Raw genomic sequence first — 13,727 nt, 5'->3', positions numbered from 1 at the left:
GGCCCCTTGACATATCATTTGTATGAGTAATTTTTTTTATTTCTTTTATTTTATATAAAATCTTTATTTAAGCACCATGATTACAAACATGATTGTAGTTGGGTTTCAGTCATAAGCAGAACACCCCCTCAACATTCCTACCATCAGTGCCCCCACCCTTCCCAAACCCTGCTTGTATTCAAGACAGGCATTTTACTACTCTCACTCATTGAGGTATTCATGATAGTAGTTAGTTTAGTTATTTCTCTAACTGTACTCACTACTCTTTGTGGTGCACTTCATATTGTGAGCTGGTCCTTACAGCCCTCATCTCTATTGTCTCTGGGCATTATTACAATGATGTCCTTAATTTTTCTTAAAACCTATTGATGAGTGAGACTATTCTGTGTCTATCTCCCTCTGACTTATTTTACTCAGCATAATAGATTCCATGTACATCCACGTATAGGAAAATGTCATGACTTCATCACTCCTGACGGCTGCATAATATTCCATTGTGCATATGTACCACAGTTTCATTAGCCATTCCTCTGTTGAAGGGCATCTTGGTTGTTTCCAGAATCTGGCTATTGTAAATAGCGCTGCAATGAATATAGGTGTGAGGAAGAGATTTTTGAATTGTATTTTTGTATTCCTAGGGTATATTCCTAGGATTTCTAGGAGATTTTGTGGGTACCCCATGGGTACATGTGTGTATGTGGTGGATCTGAGCACCCTTCCTGAGACACAGCTTTGTGAAACCTCAGTAATGGAAGGCATCTGATTAGCTCGTTGCCCTCAGTTCAGCCTGTTCTCCTGAGCCTGTGAACTGAGTAAATGAGAAGCCCAGAGGTCAGACTTTATGGGGTGTCCAGAGTCACTGGATCAACCCAGAAACTGTGATGGGGCCAGGGAAGTGGGGATACATCTGGAAATGTTCAGGGTTTTCTTTTTTTTTTTTTTTGGTTTTGGGGCCACACCCAGCATTGCTCAGGGGTGACTCCTGGCTGTCTGCTCAGAAATAGCTCCTGGCAGGCCACGGGGGGACCATATGGGATACCGGGATTCGAACCTACCACCTTTGGTCCTGGATCGGCTGCTTGCAAGGCAAACACCGCTGTGCTATCTCTCTGGGCCCAGGGTTTTCTTCTTGCTCTGCATAAAGGAGATCACTCCTAGTGAGACTTAGGGAGACTGTCTGTGGTGCTGGGGATCAAATGCAGATTGCAAGGCAATTGCCCTATGCACTGTATTGTTTCTTCGCCCCCACATGGGATCATAATAAGGCCCCACCTGCCAACTCTCTTGTGCAAGTGAAGCATTTTGGAACTTAATTGTCAATCTGGCGAGGTTTCCTTCTCCCGGGCAATGTCCTGGTTATCTTGAGGAAGGTTCTATTGTGCACAGCACACAGGCAGCTTTTCTGGGATCCTTCTGGAGCCTCAAGAATCTATCTTCCCAAACCTGGAGGCTGTGAGATAAGAGGGGTGCATGCAGGGTGTGTATGAATTACCTTTCCTGGGGAGAGTCCAGCTGCAGGTGGGGACCCCAAGGTCGTGGCTGAGGACACAGCTGGGTCAGAGAGGGGTTTGAACAGGGTTGGCCGGTGGGGCAGGTTCCAGGCGTCACCGAGGACCAGCCAGTGTTGATACAACAGAGCTGCCTCTGGGCTCTTTGGACAAGGAGCCCGGGGAGTCTCGGCCGGTCCTGCCTGGCTGCTACTTGCCAGCCAGCCCCGAGGCTCCCGGCTTCTCCTGTCCCATTGGACCAAGTCTGGGTAGGGAATTTGGGGTGTGTGGAGCAAACAGCTTGCTCGGCTAGTCTCTTGTCTAGGAAAATGCAGCCTTATTGCTCAGAAAGGGCAGCATGAGAGGTTCTGTTGGCTGTAGGAAGTCGTGCAAAAGAGGACCCAAGATCGGAGGAAGCTTCTGGGAGAAGGGATGTATTTCAGCTTCTAATCCTGAGTCCGGAAGTGAATTCTGAACTGGCTGGGGACTGAGGTACAGCGGGGCCACCTCTGACCATGCTGTGATCTGGTTACACAGACAGGCGGAGGTTGCACCTGGGCTATGGGGGAGTGGGAGTGGGCATTTGGAAAGGTTGCTATAAAGTTAGGACCCTGTTGTGGAACTCAAAGGAGAAACTTGTAGGCGAGGGGAGGACGGGAGAAGGGTGCCCACAGGGGAGGGTGTAAGTCTAGGGGAGAGCAGTGTGGACAGGGGACAGAGACTGGATGGAGAAATTTCTGCAGAGTTGTGCAAGGAGGGAGAGCATGGAGAGGGGAGGCCAATGGCTTGTTTCTTATCCCTGGGAGATACAGGGATCTTGGTGGCCCTGAGTCCCAGAAGGGAGCTGCCGGTGTCCTCATTGTGGAAATCTTGTTCTCATTGTGAGTGTGGACAGAAGTTAAGGTAATATTCACCCTGCCTGATTGATTGGTGGAGCTTCTAGTTTGGCTTTGGGGAATACAAAGGCCTTCTAAGGGTTTTCTAAAAATCTTTGAGCAGGTGGACCATAGACAGTCCTTTTCCCAATTTATGACAGTCACGACGATTTCATTTTTGCTGATCTTAGATCTATTTTTGTTTGTTGGGGGGACCATGTCCAGTGGTGCTCAGGGCTTGCTCCTGACTCTGCTCTCAGGTTCACTCCTGGTGGAACATGGGGATCATATGAGGTGCCAGCGATTGAAACTGGTGTGGATCTTATTATGCAAGGCCTTGCCTATATTAATTAACCCTGGGGCCAGAGTGATAGCACAGTGATAGGACATTTGCCTTGCACGTGGCTGACCCAGGACTGATGCGGGTTCGATCCCTGGCATCCCATATGTTCCCCTAAGCCAGGAGCGAACTTTCAGTGTAAAAGCCAGGAGTAATCCCTGAGTGCTGCCAGGTGTGGCCCTCACAAAAAAAATTTAATTAACCCAACTACAACCCTTGTTAGGTTATTTAGCTGAGAGCTATTTCTTTTGTGTGTGTGTGTTTTGGATCACACCCGGCAGTGCTCAGGGGTTTTTCCTAGCTCTGTGCTCAGAAATTGCTCCTGGCAGGCACGGGGGACCATATGGGATGTCGGGATTCGAACCAATGACCTTCTGCATGAAAGCCTTACCTTCATGCTATCTCTCCAGCCCCCAACTGAGAGCTATTTCTTATTCTTTCATATGTTATTGGACTAATTCTTGTGCATCAATTTTTTCCCTCATATATCTTACCACATTTATCTGAATATATATAATGGTGAAAATCTGGGGCTCTGGACATGAATAATACAAACTGTGATAGATATTAAACACATCGCTCTATGGAAAAGAAGTACATTTTATAGTGCTATTGCTAAGAATATATCTGAAGGGGCAAGAACAATGTACAGAAGGCAGGATGCTCAGCCTTGTACATTGACGACCTGGGTTTGGACTTCACTATCCCATTTAGTCCCCCCAAATCTGCTGAGAGTATTCCTTGAGTCTAGAGCCAGGCGTAAGCCCTGAACAGTTAGATGTGGTCTCCTCCCCCAACAAAAAACCCTCAGGAGTTGGTTCTGTGTTTTTCACTCACTCGGTTGAAATTTTAACTTAACTGATAAAACCTTTCACCCTTAGTGCTATGTACATTTAATTATTACTTTGGGGGGGAGCATACTCAGTGCTCTGGATCACTCTTGGCAGACTCAAGTGATATATGGGGTGCCAGGATTGAATTTAGGTTGATCATGTGTTAGGTAAGTACCCTACCTGCTGTCCTATTACTATGGCCCACATTTACTTTTTTGTTTGTTTGTTATGTTTTGTTTTGTTTTGGGGCCATACCCAGCAATGCTCAGGAGTTACTTCTGGCTCTGTATTCAGGAATCGTTCCTGGTGAGCCTGAGGGATCATATGGGATGCCTGGGATCAAACCCAGGTGGTCACATGTAATGCAAGTACCCTACCTGCTGTATTATTGCTTTGATCCCCTTAAATTTTTTTTTAAAGGAAAATAGTTCTATTAGATAAAGAAACAGACAAAGACAGACACATGTCTAAGAGAGAACACAGGCTTCTCCAAAGGGAATAAACCTTGAGTTCACATCTCGGGTTGTGATGCAGGAGATCCCTGGGACCAAGTTGTTCACCCATGTGGCCTCAAAAAGCTCCTTTTCTTCTACAGACCACCGCAAAGGCAAGATGACTTCTGTGTTTCGAAGTGAGGAGATGTGCTTGTCACAGCTCTTTCTCCAGGTGGAGGCTGCCTACTGCTGTGTGGCTGAGCTGGGAGAACTTGGACTAGTTCAGTTCAAAGATGTAAGTGCCAGGTTCAAGGGAGACAAAGTGAAGATGTGCTCAAAGACGAGCTTGAGCTGAACTGGATGGGCATCTATGTTTCTTCTGGTCTGGACCAGAGTTGGTGATATGATTGGACCGATGACTTGCAAAAGCATTCATCCTCCATTTGGGCCACCTCCACCAAAATGTTTTGACACTAATGCAGTTGCTCCACATTTGCTGGATGATTTATAGACACCATTGCATTGAAGTGCTATAGGCCATGATGTGTAATTCCTGAGTTGCATTGACAGAACATTGGGAAAAAAACCATGGTCATCTAAGGCGAGGTGACCAAACTTGGGTTCCAGGACAGACTACTCTACTTCCAGGGCTAACAGCCTGAGGACTCGAGGGGCCATCTAGGATAGTTGCTCTAGTGGGTGCATTGGGGGTTAGTTCTAGGGTTGGTGAGTAAATAGATCCTCACTAAGCTTGAGAGCCTAGAGCAGAGAATTAGGCTCTTTACTTGTTCATCAAAGGCAACATTCAGCTCTTGCAGAAAAGGATCAGGCCTTGTGCCTGGACCCCCATTGTTTCCCTGCACCAGGTCTGGCAGGGGATGACTCTTCTCAACACCCTGAGCTGGGGATGTTAGCTGTCAGAAAATTTTTTCTAGAAGCACAGGGAGTGGAAGACTTTAGGGGTGGGATGTTAAGTATAAAGTCATCATGATATGGGTCAAAGAGTTAACACAGGGGTTAAGGTGCTTACTTCATAGTGGGCAGACTCCAGTTTAATCTCTGGACAATAATATTCATTGAATAAGTCAATAAACTCATCACAGCATAGTGGGTCTATCCTGTGCATGGAGATGTATGCTAAAGGGCTAAAGGTGCTTCCAGCCAAGTCCTGGTTTCCAACAGGAAAACCAGGGTAAGAAGCTGCATCTTACTACTGAAGTGTGGATCCAATGGTTCCTTTTTCTCTTCTCTAGTTAAATGCGAACGTGAACAGCTTCCAAAGGAAATTTGTGAATGAAGTGAGAAGATGTGAGTCCCTGGAGCGGATTCTCCGTAAGCCAGTTTTCTACTTGATGCCTACATGTTGGCTGGGAGGGGGACAGAACCCCAAACTTCAGTGCCAAACATGTCCCAGTGGGCCATACCACTCTAGCTGACCCTGGAAATGGGGTAGGGAGAACGAGAGGTAAGATGGGGGAGCTGCAGCAGGTCAGGGGTGGCTGTCCTACTGGGCCCCACTTCTTAGGAAGGAGGAAAGGCAATTTTATGAGACTCTGTGGGGGTGTCATCCTGCAGGTTTTCTTGAAAATGAGATGGAAGATGAGATTGCGATCCAACCATCAGAGAAGGTCCCTCCAACCCCTCTACCTCGAGAAATGATTGCCTTGGAGGTAAGTACTTGTCCCAGAGCTAAGGACAGCTGGAAGATTATGGGGGAGCTTGTGGGGAGCCATCATGTGGGTGGTGTTCTATTGTGGAGGAGTGGTGGGGAACATTTCTTGATTGCCTGCTCGTCCCCCCAGGAAAACCTCTGTGTGCAACTTTTAGAGACACAGTAGTTTTTCCTAGGGAAGGTCATTTTGGCTGATGGGACCTGCCTCTCTCCTCCCTGCTCTGTTTTCTTCCTTTTAGAAAGTGTTGGTATAGAGGTGAAAGCATTTATTTTGCCTAAAGCTGCCTCAAGTTCTGTTTCCAGGTCCCCACAGTGTAATCTGTACCCCACCAGGAGTGATCCCTAAGCATAGAGCCAGAAATAATCCCTGAGTACAGCCAGATGTGGTCTCCAAACCTCTGTAGTGCTTGCCTATAGAGTTGTTTGGCAGAGAACTGAAATAAGACTGCCTCCAGAAGCTTCTAAAATAGGGGATTGGGGGAAAGGAGCCCAAGGGTTGGTTGAGTTGATCATGAAAGTCCGTGGACATCTTTTTGTTTGTATGTTTTGGGGCCATACCTGACAGTGCTCAAGGGTTACTCTTGACTTAGAACTTACTCCTGACAAGCTTGGGGGTCATATGGGATGCTGGATTGAAGTCAGGTTGGGATTGGCCATGTGCAAGACAAACACCCTACCTGTTGTGTTGTCATTGCTCAGCCCCCTAGGCCCTGGACATCTTGATAAAAAGTTGAAGTTTGAGTCTGTAATAAGGGTTCAAGGACTGACCACAATCTCTGCATGGCAAAACCCTGGGATTGATCCCTAGCACCCAACATCATGGTCTCTTGAGAATCTCTAGGTGTGGCAACATACCCCTCCAGTTTTTGTTTTTAGTTACATCTGGCAATGCCCAGGGGTTACTACTGACTGTACTCAGGGATCACTGCTGGTAGGCTCAGGAGATAGCATGGGGTTCTGGGGATCAAACCTGGATCAGACATGTACAAAGCAAGTACTGTCTTACCATATTGTCTCTTGGGCCCGTTTTTCTTTTCTTTTCTTTTCTTTTCTTTTTTTTTTTGCTCAGAGGTTACTCCTGGCTGTCTGCTCAGAAATAGCTCCTGGCAGGCACCGGGGACCATATGGGACACCTGGATTCGAATCAACCACCTTTGGTCCTGGATCGGCTGCTTGCAAGGCAAATGCCACTGTGCTATCTCTCCAGGCCCCATCTTTTTTCTTTTTCTAATTTCCAAAAGAAATGAGCTTGCTAAAGGGGGTGTGCAGGGAGAGAGGCATTTCCTTAAGCCGAGCCTTATCTCTGTTTTCTTTGTCTTTTAAGATAACTTAAATTCTTGAAGTTTTTGAAGCAATTACTGTATGTATCTTAATACTTCAGCAGAGATAATGGATTGCTAATGCCATAGGAGATAGCTTGAATGTTGTAATTTTACAATCTGGATATCTGGGAAGAAATTTTGGTAGGGTTTTTTCTTTTTGTTTGTTTGTTTGTTTGTTTCTTGGTGCCAGAATCAACCCCAGGGCCTCACTCCTGAGAAGCTTGTGCTCTACCACTGAGCCCCATGCAGGCCCAGGGAAAAAGCTTCTGACCTATACAGATAATCTCTCCATCTCTAACTCTGGCCTTATCCCATGTTTCCCAATAGCAGTTCATTAGAAGCCCCACAGCCCTTCATCTGCCTTAACTCCAGTCCTTGTGGATTCAGAGATGTCATTCTGGCTTATGCTTTAATCCTATCCCATCTGTGTCTTGGCAGAAGTGTTTTTGGGGGGGCAAATGATGTACAGCAGGTACAGTAGGCAGGGCACTTACCTTGCATGTGCCTGATATGGGTTCAATCTTTGGCATCTCATATGATCCCCTGAGCACTGTCAGAATAACTGCTCATAGTAATCCCTGAGCAGCAACAAACAAACAAACAATAAATGGGATTCTCCTATTCCTGAATTCCAATTTTGTGCCCCTGAAATTAGTTTCAAATTTCAGGTAATGATGGCCCCCTGGGGTTAAGGGTGGAGGGTTGGGGAGGGGACGGGCTGGGAAGTCACATCATGCCTTAACCATTCCATTGTTGATGGGTATTTGGATATATGAAAAATGAACTTTCGTAGTCTAAATGATCTTCTACAGGGGTCAGAGAGATAGTACGGGGGAAGTTAAGATACTTTCTTTGCATGTGACCAACTGTGGTTTGAATCTTGACACCACCTATAGCTCCCAAGCACTCTCAGAGGTCATTCCCATGCACAGAACCAGGAGTAGCCCCAGAGCACTGTGGAAGTGCCTTCCCTAAATTATATGCTACACTCACTCTGGAATTGTGTTGACAAATGATGCCTAGTTGAGTAGATTTAATTGTTTGGATTTTAAGTTTCAAAGCTATGTTTTACATTTCTAAGATTTTTCAATTTATCTTTTTCCTCAATTACCCAATATTTGTGGAATAATGCCTTAAACTTTATTTGCAGTGAAAACAATACCTTTTGATTTACTTAAAGAAAAAAAAATCTTGGGACTAGGGTGATAGGAAGTGAGCAGTGTGCTTACCTGGCTAGCTGACCCACGTTTGATACCTAGCATCTGATTTGATACCTAGCTCTCTTGAACACCGCCAAGAGTAATTCCTGGGGCGGGCGGTGGCGCTAAAGGTAAGGTGCCTGCCTTGTCTGCGCTAGCCTTGGACGGACCGCGGTTCGATCCCCCGGTGTCCCATATGGTCCCCCAAGCCAGGAGCAACTTCTGAGCACATAGCCAGGAGTAACCCCTGAGCGTTACCGGGTGTGGCCCAAAAACCAAAAAAAAAAAAAAAAAAGAGAAAAAAAAAAGAGTAATTCCTGAGTATAGAGCCTAAGGATAGCCAGTGTGCTTAAACAACAAACAAATAAACAAACCACCATCACCACCACCAATAAGTACTTGCTAAGCACTCTTCTTTTTTTTTTTTTTTTGTTTTTTGGGCCACACCCGGCATTGCTCAGGGGTTACTCCTGGCTGTCTGCTCAGAAATAGCTCCTGGCAGGCACGGGGGACCATATGGGACACCGGGATTCGAACCAACCACCTTTGGTCCTGGATCGGCTACTTGCAAGGCAAACACCACTGTGCTATCTCTCCGGGCCCGCTAAGCACTCTTCTACAAAAATAATCTCACCACTGTGACTTTATGTCTATTGATTTTGCTTGTGATTTTTCTGCTCTTTTTTTTTTTTTTTTGGTTTTGGTTTTTGGGCCACACCCGGTAACGCTCAGGGGTTACTCCTGGCTATGTGCTCAGAAGTTGCTCCTGGCTTGGGGGACCATATGGGACACCGGGGGATCGAACCGCGGTCCGTCCAAGGCTAGCGCAGGCAAGGCAGGCACCTTACCTTTAGCACCACCGCCCGGCCCCGATTTTTCTGCTCTTTAGATATCTTAATGAGGTTCATTCATTTTTCTGCCCATTTTGGAAAGGAAATTATTCTTTTGTTGTTGATGTTGTTTTGTTTACTTGCCTTTTAAGTCCTTGCTTCTGTGGAAACTTTTGTAACTAGTGATTTTTGTTTTTAAGGAATTTACTTTTTAGGCATTATTATGAAATGTATTTGGATTTGACCATTACAATGTATTTGGAATAGAAAGAATTCATAGTATCTGAATCTAACATTTTCATATTTTATTTTATGACTGTTTTCTTTTATGGGGTTGGAGATGGAGCCCAGGGTCTCATCCAGGCAAAACAACTGTTCTACTGCTTTAGTACCCCAGCATTTTGTATATTTGTTTGTTCTTTTATTATTATTTGGGAGCCACACCTGACAATCCTCTGGGGCTATTTCCAGTTCTTTTCATATACATAATTTTTTTTTTGTGGTTTTTGGGCCACACTCGGCAGTGCTCAGGGGTTTTTCCTGGCTCCATGCTCAGAAATTGCTCCTGGCAGGCACGGGGGACCATATGGAACACCGGGATTCGAATGGATGACCTCCTGCATGAAAGGCAAATGCCTTACCTCCATGCTATCTCTCCGGCCCACTCATATACATAATTTTTACCAATATTTGGGGGATCATTTGGTTCCAGGGATGGAAAACAGGATTGCCTGCATGCAAAGTACGTACCCTAGTTCTTTGTATTCTCTTTCTTTAGTTAGTTTTTGGATAACACCAGCTGTGCTCATGACTTATTCCTGGCTCTGCACTCAGAGATTACTTCTAGCAGACTCACTGTACTGATTGCTCTAGTCCCTACTTTATATTTTAAATTGGGGAGAGACATGCAATTCGCCTAAATGTTTGCCTCCTTCATGAGGCTTACTTCTGTGTTCCCTTGTTTCCTAATCCTTCTCATTTGATGGTAGAACTCTGAACAGAATGAATGTGACTCTAGTGCATACCTCTGCGATTGTATTGAGTACAATAGGCCACTCAGCTGCCAGTTCCATCGTGATGCAATGAATATTTTCTTTTGATATTTACTTATCTGTTGTGGTGAATAGTCAATGTCTTCTCATGTTCTGCTCAACTTACCTCTTTTTCCTTCTTCCACAGACTGTTCTAGAAAAACTGGAAGGAGAGTTGCAGGAAGCCAGCCAGAACCAACAGGCCTTGAAGAAAAGTTTCTTAGAATTAACTGAGCTCAAATATCTCCTAAAGAAGACCCAAGACTTCTTTGAGGTCATTATTTAAGAATTGATGACAAATAAACACTTCACTTCAGAACCTTAAATTTCCATTTAGAAAACTAGTTGGATTGGCATAGGAATAAGGAATCAGTTCTTTCTGTCCCATGTCTAAGCTGGTGGTGGCTGGGAGGTGTGTCATAGGTAGAATTCTTCGGACATTGGTTGAATTAAAAGCAAAAACATTTTCATGGAAATTTATGTCACAGAGCAACCAGACAGGTCAAATTCAGAACAAAGCAGAACAGTTAGTTTGAGTGTATCTGGAAGGCTTTTTTTTTTTTTACCAGACAAAGGAGTACTCTAATTTTTAAAATTTGTTAATGATTTGTGGCAAATTAACACTTTATTTAAAGCAGACTAAAACTCGAGATGTGGCTCAACCACTTTTAGATAGATTCAATATATGAAAAGAAATGAAAATACTGGGACCAGAGCAATCGCACAGAGTAGGGCATTTGCTTTGCACACAGATAACCCGGACGGCCAGAGTTCAGTTCCTGGCATCTCATATAGTCCCCCGTGCCTGCCAGGAGCAATTTCTGTTGTTTTTTTTTTTGGGGGGGGAGGTTCCACCCGGCAATGCTCAAGGGTTACTCCTGGCTCTATACTCAGAAATCACTCCTGGCAGGCTCAGGGGACCATATGGATGCCGGGATTCGAACCAATGACCTTCTGCATGAAAGGCAAACGCCTTACCTCCATGATATCTCTATGGCCCAGGAGCAATTTCTGAGCACAAAGCCAAAAGTAACTTCTGAGTACTGCCAAGTATGGCCCCAAACACTCTCCTACTCCACCTCCCCAAAAAATGAAATGAAAATACTGATTCTTTGACTTTCAGACAGAGGCCAACTTAGCAGATGACTTCTTTATTGAAGACACTTCCGGTCTCCTGGAGTTAAGAACAATGCCTGCATATATGACTGGAAAGCTGGGGTTAGTCAACTCTATATTTCAAAAGCAACCTGTCCCAGGACCCTCATCTATTGCTTAACCAGTACTTGGTGTGGGATAGATATTTCTGAGTGAAATGAATGAATGAACGAATGAATGAGTGAATGAATCAATGAATGTTCACAGGAGAAAGAACTTTTCGCATAGGTGCTCTATACAAAAATATCCCCTTTCATTATGGCCAGGATGTCAAGTTTGAAGGTAGTATTAGCTCCCTGTGAATGGTAACACTACCATTCTTTAGTCCACATGGTTCAATGTTGTTATATTTCCATATGGGAAAGATGGGACATCATTCAGAGGGTCTTTGTCAGCTGTTTCCTAGCTGGTTTCCCCCTCATCTTTGGATGATCACTGTGGCAATAAAATAGGTGTGATATCTGAAGCATAATAATATCTGAAGCTGTGCAATTATGTCAGCCACAGTACTGGAAATCAGATGGGATTATTCCTGTCAAAATGTGTGGTGATTCGGGGCTGGGAAGGTGGCGCTAGAGGTAAGGTGTCTGCCTTGCAAGCGCTAGCCAAGGAAGGACCGCGGTTCGATCCCCCGGCGTCCCATATGGTCCCCCCCAAGCTAGGGGCAATGTCTGAGCGCTTAGCCAGGAGTAACCCCTGAGCATCAAACGGGTGTGGCCCGAAAAACCAAAAAAAAAAAAAAAGTGTGGTGATTCAAGATGGTAGCATTTCATTCAGTGTCCAAGTAAAATTGATGACTTAATAATCTGGTAAATTGTAGAGTTCTAAGTTTTTATGTTAGGCCTGCTAAGAGAGCCTATTTTAGATAGAAAGAAAAAAAATGTGCAGAATAGATTTAATCAGAAGCCAATACAGGTTTATTATACATTGAAAGTCATATACCAAAGAAAGGAATCATTTTAGCTAATATAAAAATTTGGGTTTAGGTAGAGTGGTGGCTCAGCGGTAAGGCATTTGCCTTGCACACGTCTGAACTAGGATGGACCATGGTTCGATCCCCTGGCATCCCATATGGTCTCCCAGGCCAGGAGCGATTTCTGAGCACATAGCCATGAGTAACCCCTGAGTGGCCCCAAAAAAAAAAAAAAAAGTTGGGTTTAGAAATGATCTAAATTATCTAATTATCTGCAGGGCTAAAGCAGATAGTGCCACAGGGAAGGAAGCAGAGGGTGCTTGTCTTGCATGTGGCAGACCTGGGTTTTCCCAGAACCCCTTTATGGTTCCTGATCACTTCCAAGAGTGATATCTGAGTACAGAGCTAGGAGGAAGCCCTGAGAACGGGCAGGTGAGGCCCCAAAACCTTAAAAGAAAAGATCTGGAAAGTGGCAAAAATAGAGGTGTATAGCAATCAACAAACAGGTTCCACTTTGAGGACATATTGTAGAAATGCTACAAACATTGGGGCATTTAAAAAATCAAAATGTTTAAAATCTAATTATCATGAAATATAGTTACAAAGTTATTTATGATTGAGTTTTAGTCATACAGTGTTCCAACACCCAGATCACATTTCCTGCCACCAATGTCCCCAGTTTCCCTCTTATCCTCCCACAACTCTGTAGCAGACTCCTCTCTCTCTCTCTCTCTCTCTCTCTCTCTCTCTCTCTCTCTCTCTCTCTCTCTCTCTCTCTCTCTCTCTGTCTCTCTCTCTCTGTCTCTCTCTCTCTCTATCTCTCTCTCTCTCTATCTCTCTCTCTCTCTCTCGTTTTTTCCTTTTGGGCACTGTGGTTTGAAATACTGAAAGCACTTTACTTTCTTTCAGCACCCAGTTCTTGTCCAGAGTGATTATTTTCTACTATCATTGTCATATTAGTCCCTTCTCTGTCCTAACTGCATTTTCCATCCTTTCTTATGGCAAGCTTCCTGCCATGGACAAGTTTTCCTGGCCTTTGTCTTTATAGTCTTTGGCATTATTCTCATACTATGCATTTTAAATCCACTGGGACACTGGAAATATTTGTTTTCTTTAATGACTGTCTGATTTTGAATCGCAATGAACAAGTGGCATTGAATGATCAAGGATTGTCCAATAAATCAAAAAGAAAACAGGAAGTCAAACAGGTTCAGGGCAATTGGGACCAGGGTACCGGAGGGCATTGTGACCCCCTGCCTAGTTGAATTGGGTCATTGCTTTCTGCTTCACATGAGTGGTCTTATTCTGGGGGTACACATCTTCACTCCTATTGTAGGCTTCTCCATACAACCCATTGCCTGAGCCTCAACTATGTCTCCTCTTCCAATCGTCCAGGTTCACGGCTGGTGTGATCAACAGGGAGAGGATGGCCTCCTTCGAGAGGCTTCTCTGGCGAGTGTGCCGAGGAAATGTGTACCTGAAGTTCAGTGAGATGAATGTGGTGCTGGAAGACCCTGTGACGGTGGGCATCTGAGGAACAGAAGGACCCCATAGTCTTCATGAGTTTGAGGATGTCAGACCTCAAGCTCAGCCTTAAGTTCTATGAAGCTGATGTCTAGTTTTTCCATTTATTATT

At 44.8% G+C, this 13,727-nt stretch overlaps 1 protein-coding gene across 1 annotated transcript in view; it reads left to right on the top strand.

The window, feature by feature from the left end:
• Positions 1 to 4,147: 4,147 nt before the first annotated feature.
• ATP6V0A4 (ATPase H+ transporting V0 subunit a4) overlaps positions 4,148 to 13,727 on the top strand; it is a 47,739-nt gene continuing 38,159 nt past the window's right edge. The window contains 6 exon segments of the mRNA XM_049774419.1: positions 4,148 to 4,264; positions 5,223 to 5,301; positions 5,545 to 5,639; positions 10,172 to 10,297; positions 11,147 to 11,241; positions 13,487 to 13,613. Coding sequence (XP_049630376.1) covers positions 4,148 to 4,264; positions 5,223 to 5,301; positions 5,545 to 5,639; positions 10,172 to 10,297; positions 11,147 to 11,241; positions 13,487 to 13,613 — 639 coding nt within the window.

This window comes from Suncus etruscus, chromosome 1 (genome assembly GCF_024139225.1).
Source record: "Suncus etruscus isolate mSunEtr1 chromosome 1, mSunEtr1.pri.cur, whole genome shotgun sequence".
NCBI lineage: Eukaryota > Metazoa > Chordata > Mammalia > Eulipotyphla > Soricidae > Suncus > Suncus etruscus.
This window is presented reverse-complemented; position numbering and strand designations above follow the sequence as displayed.